Source organism: Melitaea cinxia, chromosome Z, assembly GCF_905220565.1.
Source record: "Melitaea cinxia chromosome Z, ilMelCinx1.1, whole genome shotgun sequence".
Classification (NCBI taxonomy): Eukaryota; Metazoa; Arthropoda; class Insecta; order Lepidoptera; family Nymphalidae; genus Melitaea; species Melitaea cinxia.
The window spans coordinates 16,450,601-16,471,402 of record NC_059424.1 but is presented as its reverse complement, the minus strand read 5'-3'; the positions used below and the strand labels follow the sequence as shown (position 1 = coordinate 16,471,402).

Here is a 20,802-nt window from a genome sequence, read left to right as displayed (position 1 = left end):
TGTGGTTTCAACAAAAAAATTCGGACAGCACCGCGACTACATAAATTAGCGTCACGCAACTGTTTCAGGACTATAGTCACCACACCAGATTTCGACCGAGGTTTATTAATTTGAGTACAAATTTCTGGAGCTCTTTAGCTATCTCATTCTTAGGCGTCTGGTCTATTTTTTTTGAGGCAAATAGGTATTGAATATGAACAGAATACATACAATAATGTAATCGTCAATTATTATGCTATTGTGTGCAATTAGTGAAACGATTAAATTATTACAGTACGGTTTCGTTACAAATATATTACTGACATTCAAATATAATAAATATTTGTATAAGGCATTAGTATTTTCAGTTTCTATTATTAGGTAGTAAAATGTACATTTTATGAGTTAACTATTATATATATATATATATATATATAATTAAATTTGATTCTTCATCTGTAGTTTTCATAAATGATATTTTATTGGAATTAATTTTTGTAAATTGTTAAAGTATACACAATAACATTGTCCGAAATATGATTTTGAGATAAAACCAGATGAAGTTAGTTCACTAAGCTCTAGGTAGACTAGCTTATTCTGGTCATTTATTACGTTATGAAAGCGGAGCTAAAACCAAAACTGTGGTTACTGAAAACTAAGTTTCAATGGGATAGTCAAAGATGTTTCATCCCAAGAGCGGATTTACATGCAACGGGATGCAAATGGAAAATCCCTCCATCCACATCGGTTATGCTCCGGGCAGAGGCTAATACTATATAATACATAAGATAACGTTCTGTGACTATCTATGTACGCGTCTATGTATGAAAATTTTTAATTCATTGATTAGTTTTTGGGCGAATTAGTAATAACATTATCAAATATTATGTACACTTAAAAATATCAATACGGTAGTCCTTCGAACTTTTATGTTACATCGTTTATTTTTAGTTAGATAAATTAGTGATCGGTTCGGATCAGTGAGTTTACAATTTTACATCATGTGGTTGATTAAGTAATTTTTTACCGATGAAAAAAAAAAACAGAGGAAATTCTAAAGTCGCCACGTATATTTTTTTTTTGTGTTTGACCATTCAAAAGTTTTACAGAGTAGTCCGAATTTGATAATTCTTTTTTTATTGGAAAGGCTACACCCCGAAGTTGATCGTCGCCTAGATGCGAGGAAGAAGCGCGGCTTCCAGCTTGCTTGGCATAGGCATGGGAATGAGCAAAGTCCACATTTTTAAACGTTCTATTGTATTTTTTCATTAGTATTACGGTAATGATAACGGGCTGCCCAGTGTGGTGACTATGGGCTACACACAGTTCGATTGATTCGATGATTTCGAATTTTGGCGCGAACTTGTGGAGGCCTATGTCCAGCAGTCGACTGCAATAGGCTGAAATGATGATGATGATGATGATGATGATGATGATACATTTTTGAAATCCTTGTACCGAGCCCTTTAATTTGATACCCATATTTGTAGTATTCGTTTTTTTTTTTTATTAACATCCCACACTGCGTTTGCCAAGACGCGGTCTCCACTCCAGGACCCGTCTACTCCAACGGTCGTAGAAGCTAGGCTGAAAAAATTTCAGTGAAATGATATCGGGATATTATGATATCATGAAAAAAATATCGGGAAGTAGTGATATTACAGCACGTGAAAGTGATGGCGATTTACCACCAATGTGACCTCAAATAGGATACGGCCTATATGACAAAGGCGCCGTTAAAGACAAAGTGGTTTTTGATTATCATTAGATTTCCTCGATCTGTCTCAAAGTGTCTATGTTATTCTCGATGATCGCCTTATATGTTTGGTATTAAAGCACGTGTATCGTAACAACATTCACCTATTTATGCTATTTTACCTCATAAAGCCTCGTTTATCGCTTCTCTACCTATTTGCCTCTCAAAAAAGTCGGACTCTAAAAAGATAAACGATTCTTATACATTTCGAAAACTAATAAGAGTCCATATCGTATATTCTCTTTCAAAAATCGCTACAAACTGCTTCAGAATTCGTCAAGTGTATCTAGAACGCACTTTCCAATTAATTAGTTGAGTCTTACTTCAAGGAAGATGTAAAGCGCCAGTTTAAGCTCGACTGTACAGTATTCGGAAAGCTTAGCAATAAATTATCATCCAAGAAGATCACTTGAGAAATCACTTGAGATATACTAAAAATCCAAATCACCGATAAAGTTCAACACGTCGCGAGTCAGGACCGGAAAGATCAATATCGGTATAAATAGTATCAGATAGGCGAACGACATTTAACTAGTCGCGGGGAGTAGCTGATTTCTTGCGTACATGGCCGAGATGACGGAAAGTTATGACAGGAGCCAGGGTTAACGACAAACATATGTTAGTAAGATATGTAATGTTTGCATAGATATATAAGCAAGCAAGTAAGCCTTATTAACTATTACGCTATTATACTCAATAAAAAAAATTTGAGTTAAAGAAACATTAAAATTGCTACAAATAATTTTAATTTTAGGAAGTGAGTGCATAGACCTGCATATTCAGCTTTGGGTAAAAATTGGTCGATTTTGTAAAAACGTGAAAACATAATTGTTTTCTCACAAATACAAAAAAAAAACCGTCTTCAATTACTTCTACAAGTAATACAACGTAGGTAGTCGGTAAAACAGTCAATTGAATACGTATTATTAAGAATAGCTCTGAAGTTCTTGTCAGATTTCGATAAAAATAAGATCATGGCATTCTCGATATTTCAGTACTACTGCAACCATCATGATCACGGATGCATTAAAATTGGTACAAACTAGTCCTCTTATTTAGTTTCCAAATAAATCTAATTTAAACCCGGGTTTTATATTTATATATATTTAAAAAAAAACAATGAATTTCATTTATTAGCCGTTTAATTTTCAACTTAACTAGTTTTTAAATACTGGTATTTCTGGCTGGAATCGGGTTTTAGTGACTGAAAGTAAAAAATCTTATTATAATACTACTAATACTAGCGGACTCGGTAGACGTTGCTCTGCCCAGAAAACAGCCACCAAATTTGATAGCTTACATACCGATAACAGTACCACCTACCAGGTCCAATTGAGACAAAAACTACCCTATCTCCCAAGTTGGACCAAATTACAATGCTTACAAAACTTGATAAAAAGTGGTTCAGTAATTTCGGAGCTAGATACTGATAGCAGCAGCACCTACCGGATCCAACTAAGATAAAACCTACCCTAACTTCCAAGTTGGACCAAATTACATATGCTTACAAAATTTGATAAAAATTGGTTCAGTAGTTTCGGAGTTACATACCGATAGCAGAGCTACCTACCGGGTCCAATTGAGATAAAAACTACCATAATTATCTTCCAAGTCAGGCCAAATTACAGATGCTTAAAAAACTTGATGAAAATTAGTTCTGTAGTTTCAAATTAATTTATCGCAATCCTTATTGGGGACGTGAGATCATAAAATCCACTCATTGACCATTTCTACATTACACATAGGAAATTTCTACCAAATTTGTAGTCGATAGGAGCTATACTTTGAAAACGAAAATTTCCCATTGTTAACGCCCCTGCAATCCCCTCTTGTGGGTGGAAATTCTTAAAATCCGTTCTTAAGTGACCTCTACTCGGCGAAAGGAATATTCCTACCAAATTTCAAGTCTACGCCTTATGGTTCCAGAGATATCGTGATGAGTAAATATATAGGTGGAAATCTCTTATATATATAGATCTAATATGAGTTATATTCATATTATAACTAATAATTCAATGATAATAATTCAATTCAATTTATAAAAGTATGCAATTTTTCTTCAACGTTTCTTAATGACATTATTAAGTATAAAAACTTTTTAACAAAAAATTAAACCGCCGAATAAACTGAAAAGCAACAAATAATAAACCTTTTTTTATTTAACCGTAATAACTAACTTCGTAAAGTAATGGAAACTATATCTAAGTATATATTTTTGTAAATAGTTGAGTTCTTAATTTACTTTAATAACTAAGTTCTTAAACTAAGGTTAGTATAGCTAAGTAATTTTGAGTCGGCGCCAGACAATCAAATGTCAGCGAGACAACACCCGAACGGGCACACGTGATACGTCGTTGCGAGTGGTGGTTGCGAGTCGTGCGAAGAGCGTGTTTTTTGGAATGTTAATGTTTATCGCTGGAGATTTCATGTTGCATTGTTAATTAGATTAGATTATTTAGTTTAATTTAACGAAATTTAATGATCTTTGTACATTGATTGTTTGGCGTTTAACTTGGATACGTTTATTTACATTGGTACTATTACTATTGTATCCTAATTTCGATTAAATGTTTCGTTTATTGACTGTCGTATATGTATTATTTTTTTAGTTTTTATCGAAGAAAAAACAACAACAAAAGTATTGTATTTGCTCACAAATAAAAAAAAAAAACGACTTCAATTAAATCGGCAACAAGTGACAAGTGACCGTAGGTAGACGTAAAAATAGTCAAGTAAATATGCACAATGGAGATAACTCAAAAAGTACTCGCCAGATCTTGATCAAAATTAAAATGTGATAAACACCAACTTTTGATAAAAAAAGAATAATAATTGAAGTTGGTACTACTCAGTAAAGAGTTATGAGATAACTTACATAAAAAATACAATTGAATTGGGAGCCCCTCTTTTTTTGAAGTCCGTTAAAAATCAACTCTGGAGCAGCCCGATAGATTTAGTACCTCGATCTTACAGAAAATTACAACTATTATATATAACGATGTGTGACTACGGTTGAAAAGAATATAGCCACAGAAGAGAGGGCTCTTTCGGTGGGTGTCGTAAGAGGCGAGTAAGGGATAACGCAGTTCCACTACCACCTTGGAACTTAAAAAGCCGACCGATGGCGGGATAACCATCCAACTGCTGGCTTTGAAATACAGAGGCCAAAGACGGGCAGCAGCGTCTTCGGTGCGACAAAGCCGGCCCTACGGTCATCAACCCGCCTGCCCAGCGTGGTGACTATGGCCAAAACACTCGAGATCACGCCATTTCTGGCGTAAAGTTGTGGAGGCCTATGTCCAGCAGTGGACTGAAATAGTCTGAAAAGGTGATGATGGTGATGATATATAACACTGCTTTCAACCAGTGTTTCTGTGGTGAGTAAGATAACCAGTGCTCCTAGGGGAGGGTCAGGGGTAGGGTCGACAAAGCGCTTGCGATGGTTCTGGTGGTGCAGGCGTTTATAGGCGACAGTATTACCGAAAAAGATTGATAATATAATAATAATTTTGTAACTGTAGGTAACTTCTGCTTCGGCGGGTGCACAATGTTCAAAGCGCAGACTATCGTGGAATTCATCGAGAACGCCGTAGAAACTTCAAGGAGTGGGCGTTATTTGTTCTTCTTAAATCTGCGGCCAGTGCTCGGCCCCGTCAGGGTGCAGCTGCTGTATCCTGTCTCCAGGTTTAAACGCGTGCAGAGCTTACAACATATGTGCAGGTAAATATTTTCTTATAACCATTTCTACTTGTTATTTTTATAATAATTTAAAATAAACTTCTTATTGACTTTTGTAGAGCTACGTAAAATAGACGAAAATAAATACGTGGTATGATGTGATTTCAATTTATCGCTCGGTTTGCAATACATACTTAGTAGAAACTTTCAAGTCTTTTACAGCTATCGTGATATAGCTATTTTTCTAAATTTTCATCGAAATTCCTGAATATGTGAGTGATCTTTCCGCACCCCGATATACCATTTTTCCATGTCGGTTTTGGTAACTACCGGCTGGTAATATTGGTGGCCGAAGTGATCTTTGACTACAACGCCTGATATGGATTTTACCTTCTCAAGTATCCAATCATCCAGCATTACTCTCGTGCACTTGAATTGGTAAGGTAGGCTCGCCCATATCTTCCCCCTTTGAAATTCAGACCGGTCACTAAGTTTTAATTGAACTCAGTCTGTTTTGTGCTCTAGTCACGTCAGCCTATCGCAGTACATTGCTGGACGTAGGCCTTCCCAAGTAGATTTGTTGCTATTGCTAATTAACTACATTTATTAGTTTCTCTATAAGTTATCGAACAAATACACTAATAAAGAAAAACTGCAATGAAGCTTTCTTACATTCATAAAATACAAATCATTTTATAGTTCAATTTACTTCGACAGTGTCAGCATACTGAAAAATTTCTAACGTTGTTGTCTGCTTTGCTAATTGTACTGATCTAGCTCTGTGAAGAACTATTTGAATAATTCGTATCAAGTTGTTCTGCCGCTGTAATTATGGAACAATATCACGACCGCAACTGTGTAACTTCATAAAGCAGCGCCTTGAAGTTTTAATGTGTTAGTGTGAGATATGCATGAACTTACAAACGGATTTTTTGAAATAAAAATAAAACGATGAAGTTATACCTTTTGCCTTTCCAAATATAAACTTTGTCTGTAAGTAAGCAGTTTTAGATTTACGGGTAACAATTGATTTGGCGTTTATATTCTAGCTTAATAATTTTCATTAGACTTACTAGATAGGCGTAATAACGTAAAACGACGTAAAATATTTTAAATGGAAATTAAAATCTACTATTATGTAGTTGAATAAATTTGAAATAACAATTTAGACAAAGAGCTGCTAAATTAGCAGAACTTGTAATACGAAACTAGGTAAAATACGGTACGTAGTTGAAAAAGTTATAAAAAGTGGAATAACTTTTTTTTTAATTCACAACAGCACGTAGCTGAAATCAAGGGGAAAAAAGATAAAAAATAACTTCGTTATTCAGTAAAATTTGATCTGGCGTGATTTGTATGTATTCATAGCTAACAATGGGTACGTAGTAAATTTGTATAGGATTTTATTATAAAGTTATCACATTTTGCTCCCAGAAAATATTCGCATACCGGCATTCGACATCGTACGCTCACAATATCAAAAATAAGTCAATAGCATAATTATAACACCTTAACAGTAACAATACGTGATCGTACATTACATTTTTGCACAACTACCCTCCAAGTTTTACAAATCAATCAATCACAAAATAATACAGTCGCAGTAGCCTGTGGATACACACGGGGTGATTTACATTGAACGATATTGTTTAATGTTTATTTTTATTAACGATAAGAAATATTGTTTTAATTTATATTTTATGTTTGTTTTCGTAATTTCACTTTTCAGTGAAGCTAGGTCGTTTATTAATTTTGGTATTTGATATTGTAGTAGTTGTTTGCCATATCGATTGTTGTAACTCGGTACTTTTAATAAAATTCTTATTTCAGAAATATGTTTATTTTATAACTCTGCAAACTGAACAATAATAATTTTTGTTAAATTCCACGCGGACGAAGTCGCGGGCACTAGCGCAGCTAGCCTTAAATATAACTAGAGGCGGTGATTCTTGTTTTTGTCAATATTTTTATTTTATTTTTTATTTTGTTTTTTATAAAATTAATGTATGTTTTATTTATAACGTTAAGAAAAAAATATGAAAAAAATTCAAAGGCATGAATGAAATTTTCATATCTAATACGAGCACTATTGAATCATCGATATTAAATACATTTTTCAGTACGTATTTAAATATTGCACATTTTTTAAATTTACTTTTGGGCATTCTTTTGTACGCACGAATATGGAAACGTATAAAATATTATTTTTTAGACAAAAATATTTTTACATTGTTTGCATTTTATAGTATTCCCTTTTTGTGATATTTCATTGAATTTTCCTTTTAGAAGTTTGTCTATGTAAAGTTATTTGGCAACAGTTTCAAACTCTCAAACTCAACTATACTTCATTCAAGTTGGTTTATATAAGCCCTTCCGAATCGTCATTTCACAAGTCTGTCCTGTTAGTTCAAGTGAAGCTACCGCTAGCTTTCTATCAAGAAAAGGTGGCGTGAAATCAGAAGTTACTCATTTAAGTCTTTCAATTTATGTGAACTACACTCATTAATATACCTAAATTTAAAGCGATCACATTCTCCAATTAATCTTCAATTTCAAGTTTTATTAAAGAAAAATATTTCTACCACTATGATATAAACCGAATTTAACGAAGCTATTGAACAAATGATTTTATTTTCATTGTTCTTATAGTTATTGTGTGTTGTTTAGTATTACTACAATGTTTATCATTAAAACAGAATTATTAACTTTACGGCGGTATGATAAATTGTTTAAAATAGTTTTGACTCAATTCAAAAATGTTAATATGGATCTATATATGATAAGCTTTTAAACTTTCACGGTCACTATAAAACAAACATGTAGTGTCATGTTAAAATTTATAGCAATAGGCTACATTAACTAAGTCAACATTAGTAATTGGCCTCAAATTTGTAACCGTAAATTTGTTAACATTTGGAGCTTCTTAACCAAAGCTATTTTAAGGACGCGGTATTATTAGTAATGTTAGCAATTACGTTGTTTAACATTAAAATCGAACTTGGTTGTTTGCTTTAATTCCGTATAAATCTAACATTTGCAGATACGTTGACAAATAACTAACAAACATTCCATCGAATCATCAACGCGCTAATTTTGAAAGGCTAGTTAACATACCTTACGCACTTATGATGGTCGTTAATTGGGTTAACCCATTAGCGCCGTGCGTATTCGTGTGATCATGGCTAGCACGGGTCAGTAGCGTAGCCAGGTTGGGGTGGGGCAAATGGGGTATCATGCCCCGGGCGCTACTCACAAAGGGGCACCAAATGGACAGCAAAACAAAAAATTGCTGGACATATTATTTGGTTTTCGAGTTGGTTTTCGATTTCGAATTCTAAAAGGTATTGCGCCCCGAGCGCGAGTTAAGCTCGCTACGTAACGGGCACGAATATATGTTAATTCTTATTAAGCGCGTCCTGTAAATATGATTAGGTTAATGACCGACATGATTCATTAGGACTTGGGGTTTCATGGGGTTATTAGTTTTTTTGTTAACAATGAAACCAAGAACAAGTGGTTTGTTGCTTTGAACGTGTTTGGAATGTCAATTAGGGAAAAATTAATTTATTCAAAATGACTCTCTCTTTTTAGCTTCTTCTCAAAAAACTATGGGACTACGAAATTAAGAATTTCTCAAATTTCTTTATGTGTTGACTTTCATAGCTACTGCTAGATCGTATGTCCACATGAATACGATAGGCGTTCAGAGTAAAAATGCAAATTTTTCAAAAATATTTTTTTTGTTTGGTTTTAGGGTTATGAAGTTATGGTCTGATAAATGTATTAGAGAATAATTAAAGCTGTAATTTCGAAGCATAGATAGAAGCACCTAAAACTTTTGAACTTTCCGATGTATTAAATAAAGAATGTAGAAGTAAATGAAGGTGGTCTTATAAACAACATGATTAGGCGTCAGCTAAAAGCTACTGTTAAACTCTTTACTACTTACTATCTCATTGCTTACACATGTACACGACTGCGGTTTGACTGTGGTTTGGCACGTCAGTAACTTGGATCTTACTATGGTAAATTCTTCGGCTATTACACATGTCAGAAGTGAAACTTTTTTGCCAAACTAATGAAAAAAAAAAATAATTAAAAACAAATAGAAAACTAAGGTGAAGCGAGACACGAGGCGGGTGACGCCTGTACCGGACGAATTAGACGGTATCATAATAAAAAAACGTTGCACATCAAAACGTCGCACATCTTCGTGGCGTTTTATCCGTAATTAATTAATATCCGTAATTTTACCCTCATGCGCCTAAAGAAGTTTCACATAAAAAAAATGGAAATACTATTTCCGTGATATTGTTACTGCCTATTTAGAAAAGTATAAATAATCAACAACAATAAGGTCTGTTCGTTTTCCAACTTCAAATTATGTGTAGCTAATAAAAGTAAGTACCAGATGCTTTTGTCGTCTATTAGTGTATAATTTAATTTTTGTATTTTTACGTATAATATGAAAATTAAAAAAAAAAAAACAACTTTTTTTAAATGATCTATCCATATATAATATCACGGGTTGTAATTACAAAAGTTTTTTTTTTTTTTTTCATGGAAATTTTTTCACATTTGCTTTGATTATATCTTAATGAATATGTCTTTCAAAAATTTTCGTAATATACAAAAAAAATACCGGTGCTAATGGTTTAACTCAATTTGTCATTATAGTACAGATTACAAAGCACAATAACAATTAGCTTGTAAATAAATAACAAGAGTTCGTCCCGTGCATATGTTTTTTTTTTTTTCTTCTTTATTTAAGGAGTTTAATTTCATCAGGACTACGCCACTCCATATGTTTCAGCCTTGTTATTGGCTTTAGTAGATACTGGTAGAGAAATTGATAGAAAATAACAAGTGAATTTTTTTTTTTTCATAAAATGCAATAATGGTCATAAGGTTTAATTTTTAAATATAGCTACCGAATATAATAGAATAGTTACCGAAAGTCGTACAGTGCAGAGTACGTTTTGTATGTAGAACATAAAAGTGGAAGTAATTTTTTTGTAATAACTAGCTAGACGAAACTTAAACTAGAATAATTCCGACTTTGCTCTTTAAATTTTTTCGCGGAGACCAGATAGATTTATGAAATTCGTCCTCGAAACACGCTTCAGAGTTTTCACTGCACATTTAAGCTTTATTTTGAAGATGACGCCAGTTGAAATATTAAAATATACAAAAATAAAACAATAATTCTAATACACTAAGGTGTAATTGTGGCATATTTTTATTCTATTTGTTCTTGTATTGTTTGAATAAACCGGAATTGCCGTTCGAAACGTTTTACGAATTAAAGTGGAATTCGTTGGACGATGTCAAACACAACTTGGACTTTTAAGGCCTACCTATCAATCTGCGTCGCTATTGTTCGCTAGTTAACCCACAAAAACGTACACGTAAAACCTCAGCGCGGTTTTTCGAAACGAACGAAAAAATTGTACTGAATAAAAAAATTCAAAACATATATAATGCAAGTTGCTTTTACCCTTTATCTGTTTTTTTATGAATTTATAATAGATATCCGTAAAAGTAGTAATCCGTAAAGTAAAAATAATGAAAATCGCAAAGAACAGCTTGACGTTATACATATACTTTTAATTTAATTTTGTGTTTGGGAGTGATTATGAACTATGATAATTTTGTGAACGCCCAATATCGTCTGACAATTTGTGGACATGAAGTAGTTAGTTGAGTGATGCTGCATCTTGCCATTTTTTATTTTTTTAGTCACGTCGATATTTAAAAAAAAATGTTTTGTCGTGCACGTCCTAAGGTAAGGAGCGATTTGACGGGAATTTTACTAGGGTCAACAAGAAAAAAAATTATGGCGTAATAATAAATATCTCTATGTGTAAATAACTGTTTCATGTAAAAAAAAAACTGAGTGGTGTGCAATAAAGTATATTCTATCTTTCTATCTAATAATAAACAAACAACGTGAACGAAATCGCGCCGATAGGCTAGTATTATTTACATCCATATTTTAGACTAGCTGTGCTCGCGACTTCGTTCGCGTGGAATAGGACTACATGTTCAACGTGATTCTTTAAATTGGCATAACTTTTTTATTTATCAACCGATTGACGTGAAACAAACACTAAATGTTAAGATAAGTTTTTTTTTTTTTTTTTTTTTATTTAAAATACAAAGAATCTTACAAAAATAAAAGTTAGCATTTAACGGTGTGACAAAAATCATCGTTGATTTATCCGCACACCGGCATTCGACATCGTACGCTCACAATATCAAAAAATAAGTCGTAGCATAATTATAACAACACAACAGTAACACAGTTTGCCTCAATATATTAGTATAACCACGTCTGAATAAGATAAGCCGTTTCTGAGATTAGCCTGCACAAACGCACAGACATACAGACAAAAATTCTGACAACAATTGTTTTGTGTGCTATTTGCGTTGATAAAGGTCCCAATAATATTTTTCTCATAAATCTTTAAAGTACATTTAGCGACCCGTTACATTTTTATTATATAAATTGATTAGCTACATGAACAAGTAGCCCTCCGGCAGAACATTACATTATTATAATGTAAGCTGTGTTATTGATATAACTGTGAATACTACAAGTTTTATTTTATAAAATAATGAGCAATACATAATAGATAATGAGCTTAGTACTTTTTGCATTGCTGGGTATAGAAACAACTTCGTTCAAGAAATAAATTCTCTTTATTATCAACGAATAGCTCACTATTGTGTAAAAATTGTAAACCATAACTTGGTATATATTCCTTTGTCTTCGTTATCGACTACATCAAATGACTCGTCTGTAGTAATATTATTATTGCAATAGCCTCAGAAACAATTATTCAATGGAAATTTACACAAACTGAGCATTTAGAATTGTACACAAGTAAACATTTTATTCAGACAACTGAAATATTAATAGTTAGCAAACTTAGATATTTATTTCGTTCGCTTGACTGTCTTGAATCTTATATTCTATAGTTCAATATCTAAATATTTTCAATTGAAATAATAATTAACTGTTTGTTCGTGTAATGCTGACATGCAATCCAATTAGGCTTAGTCGTTATTCGTCATGTTACAAATTATAGTGCTATTATTTGGTAAATTAGCTATGGTAAATGTGATGCTACCGACAATTTGAAATGTAGATTCGCTAAAGCAGAATCGGCTAGAAACTCCGTAGTTAAACTTCGAAAATAACTGTCAGTTATTGTAAATTTAATAGAAGACATTTGTTATAATTTTATATTTTTAATAGCAGTTGTCCGATCTTGTAGGAATTGATAATATTTACATACGATGAGCTAAAACAGCGTATCATCATTATATTACAACAATTCATAACCTTCTTTCTTTGTAAACACATTTATGATTTACCTTTCATGCGTTTATACCTTACTGTTCGCAACGCTCGCTCTCAATTACGCTTCATGGAAAACTCGTGCGAAAAACAGTCTTCCCTTAGATTTCTCAAGCCAATTATTTAGGCAATTTCAGTAATATTAACTAATCTCCTTTTTTACCATACAGAATTTCTGTTAACGCTGAGATACTTATTTGCGTTATATGCAATCAATCACCTAAAAATAAAAATGCATGCTTCTTTAATTTCTACTTCTGATATGACTGGAAAACTTTTAAGATAAATTGAGGCGTAAAAATTATATCAATACTACAAAAATTACATTTAATTATTTATTAATTTACTTATTTTTTTTTTTTGAATCAATACCTAACTGGGTCTAAAAATAAAAGGTAAAATAATATTTATGCAAAAATAACATACGAAACCTCAATGATTTTGATGTGAGTGAATGGAAAAAGTTTAAAGCTTATAACTCCAGAAATAACGGATTTCGATACAAATTTCATCCCTTATTACATTCATTTAAAGTTAGAATTTTCACAAAAACTGAAATGATTCTTCACTCATTTTTAATTACTGCTAGTTACTTCAGAAATAAAGTTTGATGTTTTCACTTTCAAAAATGACGAATTTCTCATTTAAACTTTCATTTCCTATTTCATCCAAAGTGAGAGCGAAAATCCTCCTTTGAGCGAAATCCTTAGACCACCTTAATCCAGTCCTTTCACAAAATTCGTTCTTAGCGAACTTTTACTAACTGTTAACTATCTCCCTGCCGAATTTCAAGCTTGTAGAATAAAAAATTAAGAATTTTCATACAACCTTGTACGAGCCCTTAGACCCCTTTAATCCGACTCTATCGAATTATCGATAAAATTATAAATAATATATCGAAATTTTGGTTTTAAATTCAGTGGATTAAAAATAATATTTATTTTAATATTTTAGTTTAAAAGTTTAATATCAATTTTATAAGATTGTGAGACTTATCGGCGGGTCATATGCGATTTCTATATTTAAAAAGAGATGAAGTCCAGTAAAGAATCATGTATATTACAACGCGAAGATGTTTGATTCACATAATCTATATATTATTTGATAGATATTTGCTTGCTCTACTGGCATAAACAACTAAAAAATTTATTATAGCTTTTGTTTTTGTAAATTAATTAAATATTAAAATTATGTATATTATAACGGCTTTAATTTTGAAACAATGTCAACATGTTTGACGGTTGGTAAATTTCTTGTTCAATTTCAAATCAACTCACCTTATTTAGTACGAATTATTCGCACGGGTATAACCAGTGTATTGTAAAGCTGACTGACAGTAGGTTTCTTCGCTATTCAATAGCAAAGACTAGAAAACCATAATTCAGAGTGACACCATTTACTTTTTTAATTTTTGAATTGATGAACAGAAATCATAGTTCTAAAAATCTTTAGATATGCCACGAAAATTATATTCGCCACGCTCACCACCTTTTAGTTAAGTTTGTGCACCGAGTTTTTTTAGAACACGGGTTGTATGTATTTTAAAAATAAGAATTTTCAATACTAGATATGATACTAATTTTGTCCAATTTATCAAAGGAAACAAGATGTATGTAGATGAATAAAAGGGTCTTAAGCATTGCACGTGCCAAAAAAGTATTAATTTTCGCTTTCGAAGTCTTCACGGAGTATCCTATTAACAGTGAACTACCTGACACGTCGTGTACAGTCCCAAATTCCATACATTGTGTTGCAAATTCTTAGTAAGTAATTTCTACTAATATTATAAATGTGAATGTAAGTTTGTTTCACGCGAAAGCTACTTAACCGATCATCATGAAACTTTGTACACATATTCTTGGAGGTATTAGAAGTAACATAAAGGATACATTTTATATAAAAAAAAATCAATTCGAGAATTATTATATAGGAGATCATAGTCAAACTAAAATTTGAAAATTAGTAATATTTAATTGTAACTCATGGAGAGTGGTTACGATTTCAGCTTTAAACTAATGTCGAAACAAATACTAATTTTATGAAATAAAGATTATTATGTAACACTAGCTGTGCCCGCGACTTCATTCGTCCGTGTGGAATTTTACAAAATAATTATTGTTCAGTTAGTAGTTATAAAATTAAAAAAAAAAACTAAAGTAAAAGTAGCCTAAGATACTCCTTATTACATCAGCTATCTACCAGTGAAAGTCTCGTCATAATCGGTCTAGCCGTTTCATAGATTAGCCGGAATAAACAGACAGACAAAAATTATAAAAAATGTTGTTTTAGTATATGTACCGTGACATGTGTACATTTGAATTTAGTTAAAATTAGTTAATTTAATATTACAAGCAGACACTCCAATTTTATTTATTTGTATAGATTTACACATTTTGAAATAAGTAACTCAACTAAACTATTTTATATGAATAGTAGGAGCCAGTCTGTAAAATAAACGAGAATAACATTCAATAATGTCGAGTAAAAAATATTTGCAAGAAATAGGTATCACATTGATGTCTACTTTCCTAATATCTAGTCGGTGCAGCTTAACTAATATTTTTTTAATAGATACTAGCTGACCTGACGAACTTCGTACCGCCATAATTTTTTAAATTTTACAATAAAAATATCGCAGTCATTAATCGAAAGTTCAAAACAAAACAAAGCCTATCTTTCAAGTTGGGCCAAACAGACACGGTGTGCAAATTAGATTTAAATCGGTTAAGGAGCTTAGGAGTCCATCGCGGACAAACAACGTGACACGTAATTAATATACAGTGACTCCACAAAGTATTCGTACGATGGCAAATACTATATTATTTTTATTAATGTAACATTTAATAAAACTTAATATTTGTGAAATATTGTACATCATTAGTTTTTACACTACACATTATTTATTTACCGTTTAGCTATAAAAATAAGAAAAAAGACCATGAAATGTAAAAATTTTGCACCACAAAATATTCGTACCTCCACCACCTCACCATAAACATAAGCTGCCGATCCCGATGCGTCACACAAACCAGTGCATGTCACGACACGTCGATGATCAAACGGTTTTAATCACAGTTTCTATGGTACTTCTTTAGAACAGGTCAATCAATATAAATATCTAGGCTTAATTGTGGACGAAAGATTTCATTGGAGTAAACACGTTGAGTATGTATGTGACAGGCTACGGGCTGTGTTAGCAAAATTTGCCATTCTAAAATACAAAATTCCGTATCCCATTCTTATGAATCTCTTTAATGCACTTGCTGAGTCTCTTATTTCATATGGAATAACGAGTTATGGTAAAACATTTAAAACTTACTTAGATAAAATACAAAATCTACAATTAAAAATATTAAAAATTATAATACCCAAAAAAGTTAAAAATCAATTGTACAATGAAAACAACCTAAATGGAATATTTAAATATTGTAAAATATTACCTGTGCATACGAAATTTCAGATGCTATTATTAATGGAACAATTTCACAAAAAGGAATTTCAAATTAAAATTAACCATAAAATCACAACAAGAACAATTACACAAAACAAACTCGCTACACCTAAAGTTCGTAACTATTACGGTAAACGCACAAATAGATATTTGATACCCACTTTAATTAACCAAATACCCAGAACTGTACTTTTCGATATTACAAAAGATAATTACAAATACAAATTTAAAAAATATTTCTGTGAACAACTGCAAAAAAATGAGAAATATTAAAAAACTCAAATTTAATAAATGGATATATCTATGTATGAATAATATGTATTTTATTGCTATCTGTTTTTGAATAATTAATAAATAGAAGTAAAATATATATGAATATAGTAACTAATTTACCATAACAACCTGTATACTGCTAGCTAATTCTGAGCAAATAAAAACAAATTAACTATCTCGCTTACACCCGTATGTTTTTTGTAATCGTTTTTGTGACCATACCGTCTATGATAGTATTGTTTAATTAATAAAAACAAAACTATTTTTAATAAGTAGGGTAGACGTAAAACTTTGTTTAGCAAAAATTATCTAAGCGTAGTATAAATATGTTTTTTGTAACCACTGTAGATTGTAAATGTTATAGCAATATATTACAAGTCTTATGTAAAATGTGAGAGACTGTTACTTGCGGACAAGCTTATGGGCTTTTGCAAGTAAATATAATTTGATGTATGCTTTTCTTAATGTTACAAATAAATAAAAAAAAAAAAAAAAAAAAAAAAAAATGTAAGTATACTTTATGTATAATGGCGAAAACCAAAGAACTTTCTAGTGATGAAAAATTAAAAATTATTTCACTTCACATGGGAGGCAATAGCTATGAAAAGATTGTAAAAATGCTTCATAAAAGTAAGTTGACTATACAATAAGCCATACAAAAATGGAAAAAATTTGGTACTACTAGTAATTTACCAAGAAAAGGACGTCCAAAAGTTTTAAGTACCAGAGATGAACGACACATTATGAAAGAAGTGAGAGCCAATCCTTTTGTATCCGCACAAACAATTGCAACAGACCTCGCAATATTAAGAGGAAAGAGTGTCGGTGCTGAGACAGTGAGGAAAGTTATCAGAAAAGGTGGATATCAGGGACGAACTGCAATTAAAAAACCGTACATTAGTGAAATTAACAGAAAAAAAAAATTAAATTTCGCTAAAGAATATCTCAGTAAGCCATTGGAATTTTGGAAATCTGTTATTTTCTCAGACGAGAGCATGTTTCAAATTTTCGGTTCTAGTGGCAAAAGAAAAGTTTGGAGAAAAAAAGTTATGGCGTTATTGAAAGAAAATGTTATTCCAACAGTTAAATATGGAGGTGGTGTTGTCATGGTTTAGGGTTGCATGGGAAACAATGCTGTAGGAAAAATTCATTTCATTGAGGGTATAATGAATGCAAAAATGTACCTGAAAATATTGCAAGATAATTTATTTGAATCTGCTAAAATTGTGGGACTTGGCGACAATTTTTATTTTCAGCAAGACAACGATCCGAAGCACACTGCTCAAATTGTCCAGAACTGGCTTCGCGACAAAGTTCCACATCAGTTAAAAACTCCACCCTAGTCGCCGGATTTAAATACCATAGAAAACTTGTGGTCATTTCTTCACAAAAAAATTAAAACATTTAAAATATCAAATAAAAATGAACTGAAACAACACTTGGAATCACAATGGTATACTATATCCAGTAAATATGTACAAAATTTAATTAGGTCAATGCCACGACGTTTACAATTAGTAATTGATAATAATGGATTATTTACAAAGTATTAATAAAATATTAGAGTGAAATTATTTCGTTTTGTGTCGTGGTACGAATACTTTATGGTGAGAATAATTTTGTAAAAAAAATTTTACACGTAATAAAATATAAATAAACTTTAAGTAACTGTATATTTCATTTACATTTATCTGAAACACCACTATGATATTAGTAGCTACGGATAATTTTCATTCTATATAAAGATATCATAAATTTTATTAGGGTACGAATACTTTGTGGAGTCACTGTATATTAAGATTATATAGACTATAATATAATTTAAACTTGCCAGTCTTTTTAAATAGCGAAATTTGTGCCTTGTGTTTCTTTCTATTGAAATATTTACTACACTATACCAAATTCTTTATCGAAAAATGTATGTAAAATGTTTTCAGCGTATTGAATTACTGGTTACACTCTTATATCATTTTTTTTAAATTCAACACGCTCACACCGAACGCTGCGTTGTCGAATTTTATGTCAATTGAAAAAGGATTTTTATTCAAACACAAATAAACTAAATAAGATATTATGGTACGTGATGTTATAAAACATATAAATTTTACGAGAGCGCTTGTTAAAGGATGAAACGTTTAAACTTATCATTTAACGTGCTTATTTTTAGCTTTGACTCTTTAATCTGAACAGTTTAAAAAGTAACCCTTGAATTTTTTTACATTTCCGTGTGAGTTATCATGATCGCTGCGACGTGTTTATAATGCGATTACAATTTTTATTTTATCATTACAGCCTATACAGTCCACTGCTGGACATAGGCCTCCACAAGTTTACGCCAAAAATAACGTGAACTCATGTGTTTTGCCCATAGTCACCACGCTGGGCAGGCGGGTTGGTGAATTTTTATTTTACTGATGTTATATTTTTTTAGGTATATAAGTTTTAAATTTCTATTTATAAAATAAATATTTAATTAGAGCATTAGCATTATTCAAAATACAATTTCGTTACCGCTCTGTCTCATCCACAAGCAGACTTCGTCGCAAATCGAAACGGTATATAAACGGAAATATGTTCAAAATTAAATCGATGTACGATCGTGAGTAAGAATTTTAAAAGTGTGTAAAAGCTTTTAAAATGTATTTCCATGTTAGTAAAATGAAATCCTCAACCATTAAGATTGAATAAACAGTCCGCGCCGTTCAAAGAGCGTGCTATTCGAACTCTTGTGTAACTAAAGCCTCGGCAAACCCTTGGACGAAACGTTTACTGCTGGGAGATTTATCAACATCGACCCTCCTTGTTACAGAAATATCCATTAAAACCCCCGTCCAAATATTAATTACAGTCAGATGGCTAAAATTTTAATAAAATAAATATAATTTATATTAATGATAAAGTTAATTTAATCAAGTAATTTTTCAAATTTTAATTTTGTTATTGGTAGTTGTATACTCCCCGTACTATATACATATTATAATATGTATATAGTATGTATATAGTACGGTATAATGTGTCATATCCCGCACCTTTTAATATATTAGTTCGAATAATGTCATCGAATCACGAAAAAGCTCAATTATTGTAAAACCTTGAAACGTTTTCAGCCATTTATTTTTATTTTAATAAATATTGCAGTCTTTGTACAAATATTATATTCAATGTCGTTGTTTACGAGGCGTCATTTTGTCGTGCGCATTTGTATATATAATGGTGTAATTACATGTTACATGCATACGCTTCAGCCTGTAATATCCCACTACTGGGCATAGGCCTCTTTCCCCGTGTAGGAGAAGGATCAGAGCTTAATCCACCACGCTGCTCCAATGCGGGTTGGCGGATATATTCCCTACTATGAGTAACGATCGCTATCATGTGTACATGATAACAACCGGGACCGACGGCTTAACGTGCTCTCCGAGGCACGGTGGGGAGACCCACAAGGACTGCACAAACACCCAGACCACGGCAAACACCTGTATGGCTAATACAAATGTTTGTCATATGCGGGGATCGAACCCGCAACCGCCAAGCGCAACAGGTACAATCCATGGCTGTAACCGTTGCGCCAACGCGGCGTCACATGCATATTGATATATTATTTTTCTTTCGTAAAACTTCGATTCTGTGATAAAAACAGTTTGTTTTACATAGTATTTTGTTCACTACATAGGCTTTGACGATTGATATTTGGATTTAGATAAACAAGTTAGAAACCAATTGCATTCAATTTAAAATATGTAAACCAAAACAATCTCTGCTACCGTCACCGTCCTTTACTCTGCATAATAATTAACATGCTATAAATGCGCTTTCGAGATAGGACAAGCGAATGTAGGTAATTTACTACATCCATCTCGTATCTCGGTATGAAAACAAATCGTATGAGCATCAATATTATTTCATATGTATTCAAGTATAATCGTTGTTGAGAATGTTGCATTTCAGTTCGTGTCACGTTTGATCCTTCAGTGTTCATACTTTGTCACATAAAACGAATTCGATATTCTAATGGATATGGTTAAAATAACGAATACTTTTGATGTAATGAGAAGTATTATGTTTCAAAAAGTTTTTAATTAAAGGAGTTTTTTTATACGAATGAAGGATTCCCATTCGCTTGATAGATCGTTTTGTTTCAAAGCTAAAGCGCTGTACAGTCCCATCGTATAACATGGTTTTTCTCGTTTGAATCTAGTTGACATTATTGATGAAATGTAATTAAAAGTTATTTTGTGTGTATATAATAAAATTCTTCTATTTCAGTATTAAATTTTTAAAAAAAAATTTTAAAGGCCTGGC

At 31.9% G+C, this 20,802-nt stretch overlaps 1 protein-coding gene across 1 annotated transcript in view; it reads left to right on the top strand.

Annotated features, from left to right (window-relative positions):
- LOC123668732 overlaps positions 1-20,802 on the top strand; it is a 50,324-nt gene that overhangs the window by 15,840 nt on the left and 13,682 nt on the right. Inside the window, exon 5 of the mRNA XM_045602428.1 lies at positions 5,257-5,455. Within this exon, the coding sequence (XP_045458384.1) occupies positions 5,257-5,455 (199 nt within the window). The remainder of the gene's footprint in view (positions 1-5,256; positions 5,456-20,802) is intronic.